This window comes from Marmota marmota, unplaced genomic scaffold (genome assembly GCF_001458135.2).
Source record: "Marmota marmota marmota unplaced genomic scaffold, marMar, whole genome shotgun sequence".
Taxonomy (NCBI): domain Eukaryota; kingdom Metazoa; phylum Chordata; class Mammalia; order Rodentia; family Sciuridae; genus Marmota; species Marmota marmota.
In genome coordinates this window covers 1,747,430-1,768,543 of record NW_026000338.1, presented here as the reverse complement: position 1 = coordinate 1,768,543, position 21,114 = coordinate 1,747,430, and the positions used below count along the sequence as shown (strand labels likewise).

General features: G+C 35.7%; 1 protein-coding gene across 3 annotated transcripts in view; it reads right to left on the bottom strand.

Annotated features, from left to right (window-relative positions):
* The window catches only part of Zdhhc15 (zinc finger DHHC-type palmitoyltransferase 15), a 110,395-nt gene that overhangs the window by 49,020 nt on the left and 40,261 nt on the right, over positions 1-21,114 (bottom strand). For 2 of the 3 annotated variants that reach the window (XM_048797432.1, XM_048797433.1), the window contains 3 exons: positions 15,600-15,694; positions 9,058-9,178; positions 5,240-5,335 (listed from right to left, as the gene is read on the bottom strand). In XM_048797432.1, coding sequence (XP_048653389.1) covers positions 5,240-5,335; positions 9,058-9,178; positions 15,600-15,694 — 312 coding nt within the window. The remainder of the gene's footprint in view (positions 1-5,239; positions 5,336-9,057; positions 9,179-15,599; positions 15,695-21,114) is intronic. The other variant, XM_015505872.2, reaches the window with a different exon arrangement.

The following is a 21,114-nucleotide window of genomic DNA, read 5'->3' as shown; positions in this document are numbered from 1 at the left end:
GGATGGGAAAGGCAGCGGAGCACAACAGACACTAGTATGGCAATATGTAAATCAATGGATGTGTAACTGATGTGATTCTGCAATCTGTGTATGGGGTGAAGGTGGGAGTTCATAACCCACTTGAATCAAAGTGTGGAATATGATATGTCAAGAAATTTGTAATGTTTTGAACAACCAACAATAAAAAATTTAAAAAAAACTAAATAATTTAAGCTAATATAATAATTCCACTTAAAGTGTATATTAAGCACACATAACTGATTCAACACAATAGGCCACTAATTCAAAAGATTCCTGTGTTCATCCCTATTGATAAAGAGTATATGACAAAAGATAGAGGTATTATTAAGTCAAGAATGAAAGGAGAGAGGCTTTCATGTTTGGATCCTTTAGCACATTTTTAAAGATACTGTTAATGCCATAGATTGATCTACCATCATCTCTCCTGCAATAGTTCTGATCCATGAGGAGGTACAATAGACTACAAAAGAATTACTTGAATTTTGTAATTTGTACAGATAGAAATCTAGGGAACATGTGTGGGAATAGATACTGAAGATTTGAAATAATGGTGGAAGGAATATAAAGTTAGATCTAGACAAAAGTATTGATACCGGCCCACTGAGCAGATTTTGCATTAATGTTGCAGCTCAAGGAGTTTGGCTGGTTGATTGGCTGAAACATGGACCAAAATGTGGCACACAGTGAATGAATCTGAAATGCCATATCTGCCTTGGTTTAATGTAGAGGAAGGGATTCAAAGATTTAAGGAAATTGGAATGTTAGGATGAATTTATCATTTAATACCTACTCACTCACACTAAGAGGGTCTATAAGACATACCATTTACCAATACTGTGAGAAATAAATTTATGAGGGGAATCTCGAATGCTTGAAGAGCTTTTTTAAAAATACCTTTGTTTATTTATTTATTTATATTTATGTGGTGCTGAGGATCAAACCCAGTGCCTCACACGTGTTAGGCAAACCGCTCCACCAACTGAGCTACAACCCGAGCCCTTGAAGAGCTTTTTGACTGCTCTTGTCTCTATGTCAGTTCTCGCTGTAGTCACTAAACTGGGAAACCTAATGCGATGGAAGTAATTGGATCATGTGGTGGCACTCAGCCACAAAAAGCAAGGTGGATGCAGCTATGGTTATGGTCATCAGAGTCAAAATAGCAATTAGAATAGTCTGAACTCATGCAGATTTATGGCTTTGGCTAATGAATCATGGTGTTTCTAGAAGTAAAATAGGTAGAAAGCCTACTAAATTTTTACTTGAGCTATATAAGCAAAAATGTTCTAGATTGAGTGAACAAAAGTCTTATTTGAATCATTAAAAAAAGTAGTCATGGCTTGAGCCAGCTCACAGACTCAGAGGCCCTTGAATAAAGGAGAGATTGTATTCCCGTGAGGAAAGACACTAGAATATTACCAACACTACTAAAATTTTATACTGTTCAACTTTCCACTATCCTTCATCAAAGGTACCTTTGGCCTTTTACCAAGGCAACTGTGCATTAGGAAAAAAGAAATAAAAGCATCATTCCAGGGGGCTACTGGACACTGGCTTTGAAGTGACACTAACTCCATAAGACCCAAAATGTTATTGTGGTTTACCAGTCAGAGTTGGAACTTACAGAGGTCAGGTGACCAACAAAGTTTTAGCTCAGGTCTGATTCACAGCAGGCACAGTGGTACCCAAATGCCTCCTGTGGATATTTCTCCAGTTTCTAGAATGTATAATTGGAGTAGACATGTTTAGTAGCTGACAGAATCTCCACATTGATTCTCTGAGCTGTATAGTGAGGGTTATCATGGTAGGGAAAGGCCAAGTAGCAGCCAGCAGACTTGCCTCTACCTAGAAAAATGGTAAGACAAAGTAATACTGTGTTCCTGGAGGGATTGCAGTGGTTGGTGCCATCATCAAGGACTTGAAGGATGTTGGGTGATTACCCTTACTACATATCATTCAATTTACCTATTTGGCCTATGCAGAAGACATGTATTCTGAGGAATTATGATAAGTTATTGTAACCTTAACCATATGGAGACCCTAATTGTCAGATATGGCTTCATTGCTTGAGGGTACCGGGTATGCTGCTATTGATTTGGCAGGTTCCTTTATCTCCATCCCTGTCTATTAGATCCACTAGAGGCTTTCTGCCTGGCAAAGCATCTTTACTTTCCTACCCTGAGGGCATATCAACTCCCCAGTGCTATGTTATAATTCACTTTGCTGGGATCTTGATCACCTTTATCTTCCACAAGATATCACATTGGTCCATTACCTTGATGACATTATGCTGATCTGACCTAGTGAGCAAGAAGTAGCAACTATTCTAGACTTATTGGTAAGACATTTGTATGCCATTGGGTGAGATAATAAATCCAATGAAAATTCAGGAACATTTTACCTCAGTGAAATTTCTAGGGGTATAATGATGCGTGGCATGTTGACATACCCCTTCTAAGGTGAAGGGTAAGTTATTGCACCTGGCCCCTCCTAAAACAAAAGAAGAGGCACAGTGCCAAGTAGGCCTTTCTTTTTGGATTTTGAAGATAACAAATTCCTCATTCGGGTTTGGTACTCTAGCCCATTTACTGAGTGACCTGAAAAACTGCTAATTTTGAGTGGGTCTCAGATATAAGAGCAGGTTCTACAACAGGTCCAGGCTGCTGTGTAAATGCTTTGCTGCTTGGGCCACATGATCCAGCAGATAAAATTGTGCTTGAAGTATCAATGAAAGATAGGGATGCTGTTTACAGCATTTGGTAGAGCCCTATAGGTGAAATTTAAGTGCAGACCCTTAGTATTTTGGAGCAAAACCCTACCATTCTCCACAGATAGCTATTCTTTTTTTGAAAAATATTCTTAACCTGTTCCTGGGGCTTAGTAGAGATAAAATCCTTACCCACGGGTCACCAAGTTACCATGTGACATGAGTTGTTCATCATGAGCAGGGTGTTATCTGATTCACCAAGCCATAAAGTTGGGCATGCAGAGCAATACTCCATATTCAAACTAAAGTGGTATATATATGACCAGGCCTAAGTAGGCCCTGAAGGCATACGTAAGTAACATGAAGAAGTAATCCAAATAACTGTAGCCCCTATTCCTGCTATATGACCTTCTGTCTCCCAGCTTGCATGGTCTCATGGGAAGTTTCCTACCATTAGCTGACAGAGGAAGAGAAGACTCATATCTGACACACAGAGGGTTCTATGATATGCAGACACTACTTGAAAGTAGACAGCTAAAGTACTACAATCCCCTTCTGGGATATACCTGAAAGACAATAGAGAAGAAAAATCCTTCCAGTGGGCAGAACTTTAAGCAGTACACTTGTATTTGCTTGGAAGGAGAAATGGCCAGGCACATGAGGATATATCAATTCTTGGTCCTTTGCCACTGGTTTGGATGGATGATTGGAGACTTGGAAAGAATAAAACTTGAAAATTGGTGAAAAGGAGATCTGGAACAGAGTTATGTAAACAGACCTCTCTGAATGCAAAAACATTATAAAGATGTTTGTGTCTCATGTGAATGCTCACTAAAGGTTGATTTCATGTGTCAGTCTTAACTTGCTGCTATAACAAAATACCACAGCCTGAATAGTTTCTGAACAACAAATTTATTTCTCACAGTTCTGAAGGCCAAGAAATCCAGATTTAGTGCTGGTGAGGGAGGGCCCGTTTCACAGATAGCACCAACTTGCTGTTTCTTCACATGGTGAAAGGGAAAGACAGCTCTCTGGGCCTTTTTATTAGGGCATTAATCCCATTAATGAGTGCTTCACCCTCACGATCTTGTCACTTTCCCAAGGCTACACCTCCTGTTACCATCCACATTTAAGTTTTCAATGTATGAAGGGGTGGGGGCTCACAATCATTTATATCATAGCACCACAACAGAGAAGGATTTTAATAATCAAACAGATATGATGACTTGTTCTGTGGATACCAGTCAGTCTCTTTCCACAATCACCCCATTAATGCCCAATGGTCTCATGGACAACATGGCTATGTTGGCAGAGATGGAGATTATTCATGGGCTCAGAAACATGGCCTTTTATTCACCAAAACCAACCTGGTTTTGGCCACTGCGAATGTCCAATCTGCAGGCAGCAGAGAACAAAATTGAACCTCTAATATGACACCATTACCCATGATTATCAGCCATGTACTTGGTGTCAGGTTGATTATATTAGAATGCTTCAATCATAGATGGGGAAGCATTTGTTTTTATTGGAACAGAAAGTCTAGATAAAGATTTGGTTTTTCTACATGCAATATTTCTGCCAAAACTAATACTGTGAACTTACAGAATGCCTTGTCCACTATCATGTATTCCACACAGCAATGGTGTTGATCAAGGAACTCACTTCACAGCAAGACAAATAAAGCAATGTGTCCATGCTCATCAAATGTACTGGTCTTACCATGTGTATCACCATTCTGAAGTAGCTGGTTTGACAGAATAGTGGAATGGTCTTCTGAAGGGTCAGTTACAGAGCCAATGAGGTGGCAATACTTTGTGGGACTAGGACAAAGTTATTCAAAAGGCTACATATGATCTGGATAAACATTCAATATATAATACTGTTTTTTTCTGATAGACAGTATCCATGTATCCAGGAATTAAGGGTGGAAATGGGAATGGCACCATTCATTATTATTTGGGGGGTGGGACCAGGGATTGAACTCAGGGGCACTTGACTACTGAGCCCCATCCCCAGCCCTATTTTGTATTTTGTTTAGAGACAGGGTCTCACTGAGTTGCTTAGTGCCTCGCTTTTGCTGAGGCTGTCTTTGAACTTGTGATCCTCCTGCCTCAGCCTCCCAAGCCACTTGGATTACAGGAGTGCACCACTGTGCCCAGCTGTACCATTCATTATTACCCTCTGTTACCCACTAACAAAATATTTATTTCTTGTTCCTGTGACTTTTTACTTGGCTAGTCTAGAGGTCTTAGGTAAAAAGGGAAGAATGCTTCCACCAGGAGACATAACAATGATTCTGTTGAACTGCAAGTTAAGACTGACACCTATTCATTTGGAGACCCTTGTGCCTCTAAATCAAGAAGGTAGCTGCAATATTGGCTAGGAAAATTGATCCTAACTACTTAGAAGAAATTAGACTACTATTCCATAATAGAGCTAAGGAAGAAGCTACCTTAGGATATTTCTTAGTACTCCTATGTCCTGTGATTAGAAGAATAGAAAATGATAACAAACCTAATTTAGGTAGGACTACGTATGGACTAGACTCCTCAGGAATGAAGGTTTGAGTCATCCCACCAGGTGAAGAACTATGATCAGCTGAGGTGCTTGCTGAAGGTAAGGGAGTACAAAATGGGTAGTGGAAAAAAGTAGTTATTAATGCCAGCTATGACCAGGTGACCAGTTACAGAAATGAGGACTATAATTGTCATAAGTATTCCTTCCTTATTTTGTTATGAATATCTCTCTGTGTGTATCTCAAATATCTTTCCTTTCTTCCTTCCCATATTTGCTTATAACATAACATAAAATGTATTGATTTGACATCATAGTATTTGAGTTTTGTTAATTTTATATCATAGTATTGAAGTTACAAGGAGAAAAGTAAACACCACTGAAGGACTTTTACCTCATCTTATAGGGAAGGGTTTAGTTTGTTTTTGGTTGTACACAGGATAGTTGTAACATGTTGGGCAGAATTATTGTCTTAGTTTTTTTTTTCTTTTGTGGTGCTGAGAACCAGACTAGAGCCAACCTGCCTGGTAGGTGAGCACTCTCCACTGAGCTACACCCACAGCCCTTGTTGTTTTTATTTAGAGATTAAGTATGGCTTAAGGAGATGTGTATGTATGCCAAGTTAGTAAGAGGTGATGATTCATTTTATGTGTCAACTGAGTCATGGGGTACTCAGATATTTGCTTAAATATTATTTCTGGGCATCTATGTGAGAGTATTTCTGGGTAAGATTAACATTTGAATCAGTAGACTAACTAAAGCAGATTGTCATCCCAAATGTGGGTGGGGCTTATCCAATTCCTTATGGACAAGAATAGAATAAATATATAGAGGAAGGGAGAATTTGCTTTCTCTCTGCCTGACTGCATGAGATGGGTCATCATTTTTCCTGACCCCAGATTGGGATATCAGCACTCCTGGTTCTTCTGCCTTCAGATGGCAGACCACAGGGCTTCTCAGCTTCCATGATTGTACAAGCCAATTTCACACATGTACATACACAAATACACTCACCACATTTTACTGATTCTGTTTTTCTGGAGAATTCTGACAGATACACATGGTTAGTTCCTTTTTATCATTCAGATCTCAGCTCAAATAGCACTTCTTTAGAAAATCCTTTCCTATTACTCTATCATAGGGACTGCAAACAAATGCCTTAAGGATCTAGGGAATTCTGAGTAGTAAATGAAGCAGCCTGTTGGAGATTGTGCAGAATCTGAGAATTCATGTTCTTTCTAAAGAGGACTGCCACTACTCAGATCCAGCTAATTCTTGCCATGTTGGAAGGCAAATTATTGCCAGACTGTGTAAGTTTCAAGAGAAGCCAGAAACCTGGATTTTTAAGTAGAAATATTCTAATCATTAAAAACTAGCAACAAATGCAAAGTTTTAAAAGTCACTTTAGACAGACAAATAAAATGTGGTTGGTATACATAATGGGATATTATTTAGCCACAAAAAATGAACTCTTGTTATTTGTAGCAACATAGATAGAAGTAGAGGTCATTATGTCCAGTGAAATATGTTAGGCACAGAAAGACAAATACTACATGTTCTTATATGCTCAAATTTCAAAAGTTGATTTTATGGGCTAGGGTTGTGGCTTAGTGGTAGAGTGCTCACATAGCATGCTTGAGGCACTGAGTTTGATCCTCAGCACCACATAAATGTAGAATAATGATATTGTGCCCACTTAAAACTAAAAAATATTTTTTAAAAAGTTGATTTTACAGTAGAGGATATAAAAGTGCTCAATAGAAACCAGGAAAAGTAGTAGGCAAGGATATAGAGGGAAGTTAGATAATAGGTACCAAAATATAACTACAAAGGAAAAATAAGTTCTAATGTGCTACAACATAGTAGGGTGACCATACTGAAAACAATTTATTATTTAATTTGTAAAGAGCTAGAAGAGAGGGGCTGGGGTTGTGGCTCAGCGGTAGAGCGCTCACCTAGCACGTGCAAGGCCCTGGGTTCAATCCTTAGCACAACATATAAATAAATAAATAAAATAAAAGTATTGTGTCCAAGTACAACTAAAAAATAAATTTAAAAAAATTTTAAAAAAAGAGCTAGAATAGAGGAGTTCGAAGGTTCCCAACACAATAAAATGTCAAACTTTAAAGAGAAAAATACTAATTATCCTGATTTGATATTACACATTGTATACATGTATCAAATATCACACTATATCTCATAAATATGTAAAATTATTTTATGTTAATAAAAACACAGAGATAAAACAAACTATATCTCTGAGCCCAACTCACCCCATATGCATCTAATTTGTATCCTCTGCACTATTATATTATTTTGTTGGCTACTGCCTAAAATTATATAATTTTCTGTTTCTCTCTTCATTAGAATTTAAACACCACAAGAGACTTTGTGACTCTATGTTCAGCTGTGTATTCCCAATGTTCAGAATAGTGCTCATACACATTGGTTACTTTTTAAAAATTAGTATTATGGAAGTTTTCAAATATACACTAAAAGTAGAGACACTAGTATAATAAACCCCAGGTACCATATCCAACTTCAACAATTATCAACCCTTGTGCCATTTTTGTTTAATCTGTTTCTTCCACTGGCTTTTTACTTGAGCATTTTAAGTAAATCCTAGATATTGTGTCACTTCCAGCCAAAACTATTTCAGTAAGCATTAAGACTTTAAAAAATCATAACTGTTGTATTACTACTCTAACAAAAATAACAATAAGTCCTTAATGTTATCTTAAGTCCTTAGTATGCAGACCAAATTAAAATTTCCCCAATTGTCATACGGTGTCTTAGTAAACATTTGTTGAATAAATAAAAGATGAGGGAATGAACATAATTGCCTTACAGTATACTTTTCTAAGGCTTGAAACATAATCTCCCATACTAGAAATATTAGAATGGTTTGGCCAGAGAAGTCTTGTATTCAAAATTTTAAAGGTGGAGAACTGGTTCAACAAATACTGTTCTAGTCATACCAATAAAATCTAAGAGTATAATTCCATAGAGAATATTTACCCAAATAAAATGAAGATATCTCTTTGCACAGATACTTGACCCATACTAGTTAAGTACTGGAAACAACCCAGATGTGTATCAATCAGTGAATGGATAAACTATGATATACAATGTAAATAAAAGGAATAAAGTATGCAAAATATGAATGAATCTCAAAAATATGCTGAATAAAAGAAACCAAACACAAGTGTACATACTGTATGATTCCAATTTATAAAATTCTAGAGCAGAAGAAACTAATCTATAGTAGAAAACTATCAGAATAGTGGTTGTCTGTGGGTCAGGGATTGACTGGGAAGGGGCATACAACTTTCTGGGGTGGTGGTAATGTTGATAGGGGTTTTAGTTGCACGGTTGTGTTTACTTTTCAAGAAAAAATGAATTTTACACTTAAGATTTTTACATGTTTTGTATGCTAATTTTGCTAAAAATAATGTTAAATTATTTAGGTGGGTATGTATTGATGCATGGTATTTACTTTGAAATGTATCAGAAAAATAAGATGGTTTGGTAGAAGATGCTAAAGGAATGGATATATGGACAGATATGTCCATACATATGCAATATAAGCAATATAGTAAAATGTTAGTGGTAGATTATAGTTTTGGTGTTGCAGGTGTTTACAATTCTCCCAACTTTGATATGTGTTTTAAAACTTTTATAATAAAATGTTGAGAAAAAATTCCGTAGTGGCTTTCAGAAGATGAAAGAGATAATGGGCTAGGTTGACAACATACATCACTTAATGTTTCTGAGATCTTTGCTGAACTTCCTCTCTTGCTGACATTGAATACACTGACCTCCACTCCCGGTTCTTGTGTAAACTGGTAGCTTCTTGGCCATATCAATAAGCATTTGCTTCTGGACCTCAGGTCTCTCTTCATTTTCATAGCGCTCCTTGTCTGTATAGGACAAGTGGAACTGGAAGCAGAAGTGATAGGCAAGACTTTATTTTACAATGTTTGCAGAAAGGATTTAAAACAATAAATATGTAAATGAAAATATCTGTTACCTATCCTTGAAGATCAGGTACCAATTTTGCTTATAACCTGGATACTTATCTCTGTTATATTATCTGACTTTTATCTCAATTTTCATAATTCTATGGTATGTAGTACTGTTGTATAAATACAGTAAAACTTAGATAAAGTATCTTGTCCAAGGTTGAACTCATTCAGCTCAGCTCATCTGACTCCAAGACTTAAACATTGTTCACTCCATTATACCATAATATGATGTTGCAAAGCAGGTTTGTAACACATTGCTTCCTAGAACCCGTTGAAGGTTAACCATGTTTATTAGGTTGCATGTGTTTTTTTCAGATGACACTGATAACAGTCTTGGAGAAGCTGGATGAGACCGTGATATTATCTGCCTATTCTAGTCATAAAGTAGTAGAAATTTGAGTATTTCAAGTATGTATTTGAGAAGTTTTTTGATACGGACCTTGTTGTCATATTATGCAAAGATACTTCACTAATCTTGCAAACAATATGCTAACAATTTCCCAAAGTAATACAGATCTGAAAGCTTTCTTTTGTCTGGGCCAAAGGGTAGACAAAGGTGAAAAAGGGAATTTCTGGGTTTAAGCCTCAATGATGCTCCTGAATATAAACTCAATTTGGAAAATCAGACACTCTTACTTTTTCTTCATCTGTAAATTCAAAAGATCAGTTCAGATATGCTGGGTAAAAATAAGAAATTGAAAGTCTTACTTAAAGTCTAATTTTTAGATCATTTAAAAATATTAAAACATCAATCTTTTAACCCTTCTAATTGGTATCTAATATAGTATCTTATGCAACTTTATTTTATCTTTTTTAAAAATGTTTTTTAATTGTGGATAGACCTTTATTTTATTTATTTACTTGTAGTACTGAGAATCAAACCCAGTGCCTCACTCACACCAGGCAAGTGTGCTACCACTGAGCCATAGCCTCATCCCCTTAATTTTATTGTATTACTGTTTTGTTGCTGTGCTGGAGATCAAACCCAGGGCCTTGTGCATGCTAGGCAAGTGCTAGGCTACTTAAGCTAAATATATGCCTATAGTGTGTAATGACTCAGCAATTCCACTCTTAATTATATAACCAAGAGAAATGAGTGTGTGTGTACATGTGTACATGTGTGTGCATACATATAAAACACATATATGTATACAAAAGATGTGTACAGGGATGTTCAGTTTTGTTCATAATAGAAAAAATGGTAACAATTCAAATGTCCTTCAATGAGTGAACAGATGAACCAATTAGGATAAAAGGGAATAATCTACTTTAAGAACCATAGTGGTATGTTTTATGGTATAATGTCACTCTGAAGCAAAGTAAGCACCCTCTTCAATATATGTGGAAATGTGTAGGAGCATTTTGGGATGTTACAATAAATGTGGTATACTATAGGCACTTAATATTTAGCCCAGGATGCTAAGGATTCTGCAATGAACTGTACCAAAAGGCTATAAATCTATGTTACAAAGTAGTAAATGAATATAAAAACATCTGGTTATTTTATTTCTTAGTAGAACAATTATCTTGATCAACACAAAGGTATGAGTTCTTTAAAAATTCTTTTTTACTTTTGATAATTAAAAGCAGCACCTTGGGGCAGCACTTTAGTTTTTGAAATGTTCTTACAAATGTAACTTTCTTATGGTACACTGCATATACCTGAAAGGTGAATACAGGGTTGTTTCTACTTGTATGCGAGAAATAACTTGTGGTCTTTCAAGAGGTCAGCTTTGGTTTAGAATGTCAGGCATGGATGCCTTATTTCAGGAACTAACCAAGCCTTGTTGAGTATCAGAATGCAATGAGCCAATGAATGCATTTGGGTAGGACAAATGATGATAGACTGGGATGTATGTTGTATTAGAGAAATTAATATTGTGGAACTCTCCATTCTCTTAACAAATTAAAAATGATAAAAGATGTAGTTTTGTGGTGCTTGACTAAATCCTGTCATTATCTGTCATGGTTTAGATATGAGGTGTCCCCCATAAGCTCATGTGTGAGACAATGCAGGAAAATTTAGAGGTGAGATTATGAGAGCCTTAACCTAACTGATGAATTAATCCCCTGATAGGAATTATTAACTGGGTGATAACTGAAGGCAGACAGGAGGAGGTGGGTCATTGGGGCTGTGCATTTGGGGTATATATTTTGTCCCTGATAAGTCAAGTTTAGTCTCTCTCTGCTTTCTGGTACCATGTTCTGAGCTGCTTTCTTCTAACACAGCCTTCTGCCTTGATGCTCTGCCTCACTGTGGGCCCAGTGCAATGGAGTTGGCCATCTATAGACTGAGACCTCTGAAACTATGAGCACCAAATAAACGTTTCCTCCTCTAAAATAGTTTCTGTCAAGTACTTTGGCCACAAAATGAAAAAAACTGACTAGAACATTTCACCCAGTTTAGGCTTATAAAATTGCTAACCATTCAGGTTGCAAGTGTTTTTTTCAGGTGACACTGATGAGTCTTGGAGAAGCTGGATGAGACTGTGGATGGCCTACAAGCTTCATAAATAATATAAAGGGGAAAATTATTTTTATTGAGCTTAAATCACATAACTTAAATTTAATTTTAAAGGATGCATTTACAGTGTACAATTCAGTGACATTTAGTACATTTACAATGTTGTGTAACCATTATCATTATCTAGTTCCAGAACATTCTCACCACCCCAAAAGGAAATACCTTACTCATTAAGCAGTGTCCATTCCCATCTATGCCCAGACTTGCCAACCAGTAATCTACTTTCTGTCTCCATGGATTTTCTTTTTTTTTGGGGGGGGGGCAGTCCTGGGAATTGAACCCAGGGACTTGTGCATGCAAGGCAAGCACTCTACCAACTGAGCTATACCCTTAGCTCTGGATTTGCCTTTCTAGATATTTCATATAGATATGATCAAAACTGTGTGGCCATTGGTGTCTTGTGTCTTTCAATTAGCACATTTTCAAGGTTCATCCATGTTATACTACATATCAATACTGAGTTTCTTTTTATGACTGAATAATATTCCTTTACATGGGCATACTGTACTTAATTTTTCCATTTTTCTGTTGACGGACTGTTAAGTTGTTTCCATAATTTAGCTATGGTGACTAGTGCTACAATGAACAGTTAAGCATAAGAATTTATTTGAACACTTGTTTTCAAATATTTTGAGTATATATCTAGGAGTGGAATTTCTAGGTCACATGGTAACTCTACATGTAACTTCATGAAGAACTGGACAGCTATTTGCTATACTAGCACTACCATTTTATATCTCTAGTATCAGTTTAGGAGGATTCTGATTTCCTCACATCTTCACCAATTCTTATTATTTTTCATTCATTCTTTCATTCAGTTTTGACCTTCCTAGTGGTTATAAGGTAGTATCTCATCATGGTCTTGATTTGTATCTCTCTAAATAACTAAGGTATTAAATAATTTTTCATGTGCTTATTAGACATTTGTATATATTCTTTGGAGAAATGTCTGTTCAAGTCTCTTCTCCAGTTTTAAATTAGGTTGTTTATCTTTTGTTGTTGAGTTCTAAGAATTATTTATATGTTATGAACACTTGATACATCATATGTATAAATTGCAAATATTTTCTACCATTCTTTGTGTGATCTTTTCATTTTTTTGATAGTGTTGCTTGATGTTCAAAAGTTTTAGTTTTGGTAATATCAAATGTATTTATTTATTTTTTGTTGTTTGAGCTTCTGTTGTCACATTTAAGAATCCATTGCCAAATCCAAGGTTATGAAGATTTCCTCCTAAGTTTTTAAAATATTTTTATTAGTTGTTGATGGACCTTTATTTTATTTACTTATTTTTTTATATGTGGTTCTGAGAATCGAACCCAGTGCCTCACACATGCTAGGGAAGTGTTCTACCACTGAGCCACAACTCCAGTCCCCCACCCCTAAGTTTTATTCTAGGAATTTTGTAGGTTTAGGTCTTATATTTAGGTCTGGTCCATTTTTATTGTAATAAAATATATATAACAAAATTTAACTATTGAAACCGTTTATAGGTATACAGCTCAGTGGTATTAAGTATATTCCCATTGTTGTGCCACTATCACCATCACCTCCAGAACTTTTATTAATGACCCAAAGTAAAATTTTATACTCATTAATTAACTCCCCATTCCCCACCCTGTATTTTTTATGTGTTGTTGTTGATAGTAGGCATCCTAATGGTTATGAGGTAGCATCTCATTGGTTTTTGCTCTTCATTTTCTGGTTAAGATATAAAATTAGACTATTTAAAATACTTATCCTTTTTAAGCGTGTTTACAACTTTATTGAATCCCATGGGGTTTTTTTTCATTTTCATTCATCTTTGTTATGGTTTAGATATTAGGTGTACCCTAAAAGCCCATGTGTGAGACAATGTAAGAAGGTTTAGAGGAGAAATGATTAGGTTATGAGAGCCTTACTCAATCAGTGAATGAATCCCCTGATTAGGATTAACTGAGTGGTAACTAACAGTAGGCTGGCAGGGTGTGGCTGGAGGAGGTGGGTCCCTGGAGGCATACCTCTGGGGTATAGATTTTGTCCTTGGTGAAAGGAACTCTCTCTGCTTTTCAATCATGTCCTGAGCCACTTTCCTCCACCATACTTTTCTGCCATGATGTTCTACCTTACCTCAAGCCCCAAGGAATGGAGTCAGTCATCTATGGACTGTGACCTCTGAAACTGTGAGCCCCAAAATAAATGTTTCCTTCCTTAAAATTGTTCTTGTCAGGTCTTTTGGTCACAGCAGCAAAAAAGAGCTGACTAAAACAATCTTGACGAATTTTCTAATTTTCCTGTGATTTCTTATATGATCCGTTGGTGAAGAATGTGTTTAATTTCCACATATATGTGAATTTATAGTTTTCCTTGTCTTATTGATTCTAGTTTAATTCCATTGTAGTCAGAGAAGATACTTTATATGAGTTCAGTCTTGTAAATTTACTGAGATTTCTATTGTGGCCTAATGTGTGGTCTATACTGGAAAATGCACTTAGGAAGAATGTGTATTCTGCTGTTTTGAAGTGGGTATGTTACATGTAGCTGGTTTACAGTGTTGTTCAAATCTTTCATCTCCTTATTGATCTTCTGTCTAGTTCTTTTATCTACTATTGAAAATATGGTGTTGAATTCTCTATTATTGTATGACTTTATATTTTTTCCATTAAATCTGTTAGCTTTTGCTTTTTATAGTTTGGGGTTCTCTTATTGATAACTTTCACATATTCTTGATAAAGTGACCCTTTTTTCAATATAGAATGTCTTTGACTCTTGTTAAGTCTGACTTAAAGTCTCTTTTGTCTGATATTAGAATAGCCACCCTTGGTCTCTTTTGATTACTATTTGCTTATATATTTTTCTGTTCTTTCAACCTTTTTATGGCTTGCTTCTAAAGTTAAATTTTGTGGACAGCTTAAATATAGATCATGATTTTTTTAAATTCATTCTGCCAATCAGCCTTTTACAGGGAAAGTTTAATCCACTTATGCTTCAAGTAATTATTCATTAGGAAGGATTTCTGCCATTTTGCTCTTTATTTTCTCTCTATATTATATCCCCCATATTCCTCAATTCCTGCATCACTGCCTTTCTCTGTGTTTAATTTTTTCCTTTTGTATCATTTTGATCCATAATGGAGAAAATTTGGATCCGCACTTTTCCTAGTGTTTGGAAACTGGTAAAATCTTTCCTATTGCTTTTTTTTACCTACTTCAGAATCTAACTTAGCTTAGATAAATGCTTAGTAGCATTTATCACATAATAAATGCCTGATATAACCACAAATTCCTTCATGAATTTCAAACACTGCATGAAACATGTGGATTTAAGAGAACACAGCTTGAAAATGATTGATTAAACAATTATATTTTTCTTCAGAGTCTTGCTGGGTATGAAAATAATACGCTTTCATAGAACTGAACTTGTTGAGGTCTCAGAATTGAAGTAGGTCTTTGTTTTTTTTCTAATTAAATCACAGTACAGGTAATGGTTTCCTAGTCTTAAGATATCCAGGACTAGTGGTTTCACAAACTCATTCAATAGTCTGCCCTACCTTTAATGTACCTTTATCACTAAGTGTTCTTCTTTAAGATGAACTTAAACCAGTCATGGTGGTGTGCAACCAAAACCCAAGGGACTTGGGAGGAAGAGGCAGGAGGATCACTCAAGCCTAGGAGTTCAAGGCCAGTCTGAGCAACATAACAAGACCTCATTAAAAAAATGATTACCCTGATTTTATTTTTAATGGAATTTAATTGCTCCACTTTTGTCCTCTTCTTGCTTTATTAGCATCTCTACTTTGTTCTTAGCATGTATGAAGTAACGATATTCTTACCTTCTGGTTAGGTTGCTGTGGGAGTGTAAAGATAGACTTCCAGTAGGTCCATGCAAAGAACACAAAAATAGCATGGTAGAGTATGAGGTAGATAACTGAAATGAAAAAAAAAATCAGGACTTATGTTAACTTTTTATCCATTTTGAGAGTTCAAAAAGACAAACTTCCATGACAAATTTTTATCTTTTTTTCCTATTGCCAAGTATTCTCTAGTATTATTATGAAATATTCATTTCTAACATTTTCCCAAGCAATGACAGAAATAAGTCATAATGCCAAATTTTGAAGCAGAGACTTCCTGGAGGTTGTATGCTCTAAAAGTTGCCATGTGATTCTGTGAGTAAAACAGAAAATGTCCTTTATGACAATATAGGAAAAGCTACTTTTATTGTTATTATCTCTGACACTGGGAGTAATGAAATGTGACAGCTATATAATTTAGAGATTATACCATTCTCTCATATTATTATAATATTCCATATTATCTCACTTTATTTTCTCAATAACATTGTGCAATAATAGTATAGGGTAGTTAATTAATTATCATGGGTAGTTGATTAACCAAAGCCACACACGTAGTGTATAAAACGGCATAGTGTTAATAGCCAAGTATTAGACATAGGACTTCTGACTCTAGGTCTCAAGCTCTTTTCAGTAGCCCAAAACATTACACACTTTTGATGTACCTCTAAAACAGTTGCACAAGTGGCTCTCCACTGCCTTCTTTTTCATAACCTTTGCCTCTTAGATAGCTCTTCTAACATGGGGAATTTTGGTATTCTCCACCAAAGTGGTTATAAAACTGAAGGTCAGTTTTTGTTTCATTGTGAGTCCTTGAATGGCTTGGTATTATTACTTCAATCCATCAGAAAGACTCAAGAGAATGATGTGACTCAAGATAAAGGTAACAGGGCTGAACCTCTCATACATTTATGGCTAAATTGAAAAATGCCTTATTCTCTGGCCCATGCTTCCTGCCCCACAGTACAAGACATTTTATATGTGCTTGACTTTAGTAATTATGAAATCTCATTTTAAAATTCAAGAATATAAAGTAAAAGATTAATGTTCACCCCACACATACATCTAATTTCCATTCTCCTCATCTTAAGGCATAACATCTCTTTGGTGTTGGGTATGTATCATTCCAGATCTTCTCATTTTTATATGCTTATAAATGTATTCATACAATAAACATGAAATTTTTATGGTATTTAAAATTTTTCTTTGTGTTGTTTTTGAAAAGTAATACATTCATAAGGTTCAAAATTTGAAGTTAGGGAAGTATACAATGAAGTCTCCTTTTTATCCCTGTCCCTCATCTGCCCAGTTCCTTTCCCTGGAAACAATAATTTATTGTGTATCCTTCTGAAGTTTTTTAAAAACAAAAATCACTAGTGTGCTTTCCATACAAATAGTAGTATTCTACACACTAGTCTATATACTATTTGATATTAGTAGTAGTCTATACAATATTCTATATACTATTCTGTACCACACTTGTTTTTCACTTAGAGTTGTAGATTATTTCACTTTATATAATTTGGAGAGAGTGAGCTTTCTCAATTCCTTTTAAAAGACTTCAAGAGATTCCATTGCATGAATTTACTATAACTTATTGAACCAGACTGTCTGATGGAACTTTTGGGTTTTTTCCTCTTCTTTTTCTAATAGAAACAATACTTCAATAAATAATGTGTATGTATATTGGTTAGCACATGCACAAAAAATATGTGTAGGATCAACTCCCTAAAGTAAAATTGCCAGGCCAAAAGGTATGCCTTCTAGTAGATATTGCCAAGTTGCCAATGAGAAAAGTTGTATTTGATTTATGTTCTCAACTTCAATGAACGAATGCTTCTTGCTCCATAGTCTATCCTTTGTGAAGTGTTATCATGATTTTTTTAATCTTAGGCAACCTTTATGTTTATAGAGATCAAGAGTAATGGGGTTAACCAATTTAGATCACCAGGCTGATAACTAAACACTTGCACTTGGCAGTATTTTACTAGCATTAACTACGTTTTATTACAATGATTGAGATGGGAAGTGTGGGACTTTTAACTTCATCCAGGTCCTACTACACATTATTGACTGGTTTGCTTATGGAATTGGAAATGGCTGGGTCTCATTTCTGTATTCCAAGGATTCACATAAATTATGGATACTTTTTTTACAGACATGTAAAATGAAGGATCTTGTGGTTAATGAAATCAAGGTTATTCCATAGATTGATATGATAGTTTATACTATAGATTTCATAAAAATTTTAGAGTTGGTGGAGACCATAGAGATTATCTAGTTCAAACCACTCATTTTATAGAGAGGTAAATGATGCTAAGAGATGACAAGTGATTTGATCAGGGTTACCAAGTGAAGTTATAGAAGCAATAGAACCAGAAATCAGGTTTCTTCACTCCCAGTCCAGAACTCATTTTCTTAGAACAGAAATTCTCAAATTTCAGTTTGCATCAAATTTACCCAGAGAGGTTATTAAAATGCACATTGCCAAGCCCTACACTAAAGATCCTGAATCAGTAATCTGAAAAGGAGTCTAAGAATCTAGCAACTCCTCAAGCTTATTCTGAGTTAACACCATAAGAAAGAGAACCTCACAGGCCATTTGGTTGCCCAGCCTACCATCCAAAGGAGGAAGCCCATCTCTAACATCCCTGGCAGCCAATTACTTTATCTCTGCCAATGTGAAATGACTATTTTTGAACTATGGGCAGGCCTCATGATTCTCAATTTTATATATAAAATATATATATTAATATATATATAATTTTATATATAAAATATATATTTAAAAATATAATGTTCCTAAGCTATGGTCCCAAATGCATGCAAGTCCATTCTTTTCTGCCTTAACATGCAACATATTTCTTTTTGTTAATTTTTTTTAGTTGTTGATGGATGTTTATTTTATTTATTTATATGTGGTTTTGAAAATATCCAGTGCCTCATACATGCTTGGTAAGTGCTCCACCATTGAGCCACAACTCCAGCCCTGCAACATATTTCTTTACAATTAGTATTTATACCTAAAACTGTCATTTTTATAAACTGCAAGGACACTAAGTCTTTCTTTTAATATGATGTTCCAGTGAGGTTTCAGATCACTAGAGAAACTGAACAGTTTATGAACTGTATCCCTGAACTGTCATGACTCATTGACATTGGAATGAAATGGGAAAACATCTTTAAAAAAAAAAGTAAATAAAAGCACAGTAGAGCCCTTTGCTTATCTGATAGTCATGGGGCATCAGAAGCTGCAGGAGCTAAGATTATCTACCACATGAAAGCCAAAAACCCTTGAAGTGTGTGTGTGTGTGTGTGCACGCGCACGCACACTTTTTTCTCTTTCTTTCAACAAGGTTTTCAGCTTTTCAGGTTTGCAAGAGGAGCAGAAATAAGCCATAGGGAACATGACCAACTGCCAAAGAAAAATCTACCTAAGTACGTAGTTTGCGTTTAGTCACTGTGTTGCAATGTGAATAGCTCGTTATGGTAATAGGTTCTGAAATTAGAATGATTACTTGAGCTTTATTACTAAAATAATGATTCATAAATACCTGGATAAAAATGATAGAATCTGAAATTACATGGTTGAAGTAGCATAAACTTGTTATTAGCAACATGTTTGGCCAGCGGGATGCCTTTTCTAGGTGTTGCTCCCAGGGACTACTTGGGAAATGAGTGACTGTGTGTGTGTGTTTATGTATGTCTGTGTGTATGCAATGTCTGTGCACACATTCTTGTGTGAATAATAATGAATGCAGCAGATAGACTACTCTGAATGAAATAAGATGAGCATCAAAGTGGGAAAAAGAGGAAAGTAAAGCAACTTTACTATATATTTTCAGAAATACAAATGCTAAGAGTTGTTGCTGTGACAAAGTATCTAACATTTTCTCTTTAAAAGCTATGCTTGGAAACTATTTAGTTTAAAAACACAGGGCTAGGGATGTAGCTCAATGGTAAAGCACTGGTTGTATGAGGCCCTTAGCTTGATAGCCAATAGTGGAAAACATAAATTTTTAAAAAGGAAGTAGAAACAAATAACAAAGACTAGCTTGATCATTTCAAAGTGACTATCCTTGTAAGGCAGGAAAGAGACATAGAACAACAGGAAAATAGCTACTTATTAGCATCACATTGCTTTGGGCTAGGGATATAGCTCAGTGCTCAATGCTTGCCTGGCAGGAATGAAGATCTAGGTTCAATCCCCAATACTGTAAAAAAATGAGATTATTTTATGTAATACCTTTCATGCAATTGATGAATAAAAGCTCTTAAGTTGATAGAGGAGGAAAATGTGGAGAAAGAATCACCTTGCAATTTACACATTTTTACGATTTAGATAACGTGTCCCCCAAAATATCATGTGTGAGAAATGCAAGAATTTCCAGAGGTGAAATTAGATTATAAGAGGTATAACCTGATCAGAGAACTAATCCACTGATACATGTTAATTTAGCAGCAATTGTAGGCAGGTAGGGTATGACTGGAGGAAGTTGGTCACTGGGGTTGTGCCTTTGGGGTTTATATTTTGTTCACGGTGAGCAGAGCTCTGTTTCTTGTCGCCATGTCCTAAACTGCTTTCCTCAGCCATGCCCTTCTGACATGACGTGCTGCCTCTTCTTGAGCCCAGATATGGAGTCAGCTGTCTATGGACTAAGACCTCTGAAATTGTGAGCCAACATAAACTTTTCTTCATCTACATTGTTTTTGTCAGGTCTTTTAGTCCCACCAATGAAAAACCTGACTAAAACACACACTATAATTCAAATAGGGACAGCAGTTGTAGCTTTAGCAATTGAAAGAGATCTCTCCTAAACTCCCTATTTTAGCTCAGGATAGAAATCCCCAGATTATGATCAGGGGAAATTTGTCAGCAAGTGACATCTCCCTTTGAGTTCAACACTTAACAATGAGGTGTTGATTCTAATGTTTGAGCTTACTATCTTACTTACTTTGACTGTTTTATAATTTCTAACAAAGAGCTAAACCTTCTCTCTCCCTTATCTGAAGAAATGGAGAGAATGAGGTAAAGGCCCATAGGTTGTGCCCAAGGACCTAAGGACACTTCATGAGAATATAAGAATTGCACATGAGTTGTTTCTGTTGTAATTACCTCCTAGCATTTAAGGTTTTCTCCAGTTGTTTCCAAGGTTTAGACAGTTATCTCCCAGGAGACTCTCTGATGGTGGGATCAAATTCTGGTGCCAACATATAGAATTGTGTTTTGAAAGGGCATAGTCTTCCTCATTAATATCAATTTCAAAAGTTGGGGTTATAACCTATGTAACCCAATCTCTGTTAATTATCCATTAGGTATATGCCACTCATCAATTTATATAAACTTTTCATAAAGCTAGTATGTTTTCAGTCTATACCAGTTCTTGGGCACATAATGAGTCTCATAAGTTTGCAAGCCACTATTGTGAAATAGGGCTTCAGCTTATTATACTGAAATTAAACTTAGCCTTTCCTTTCCTTTCCCCTCCCTCCC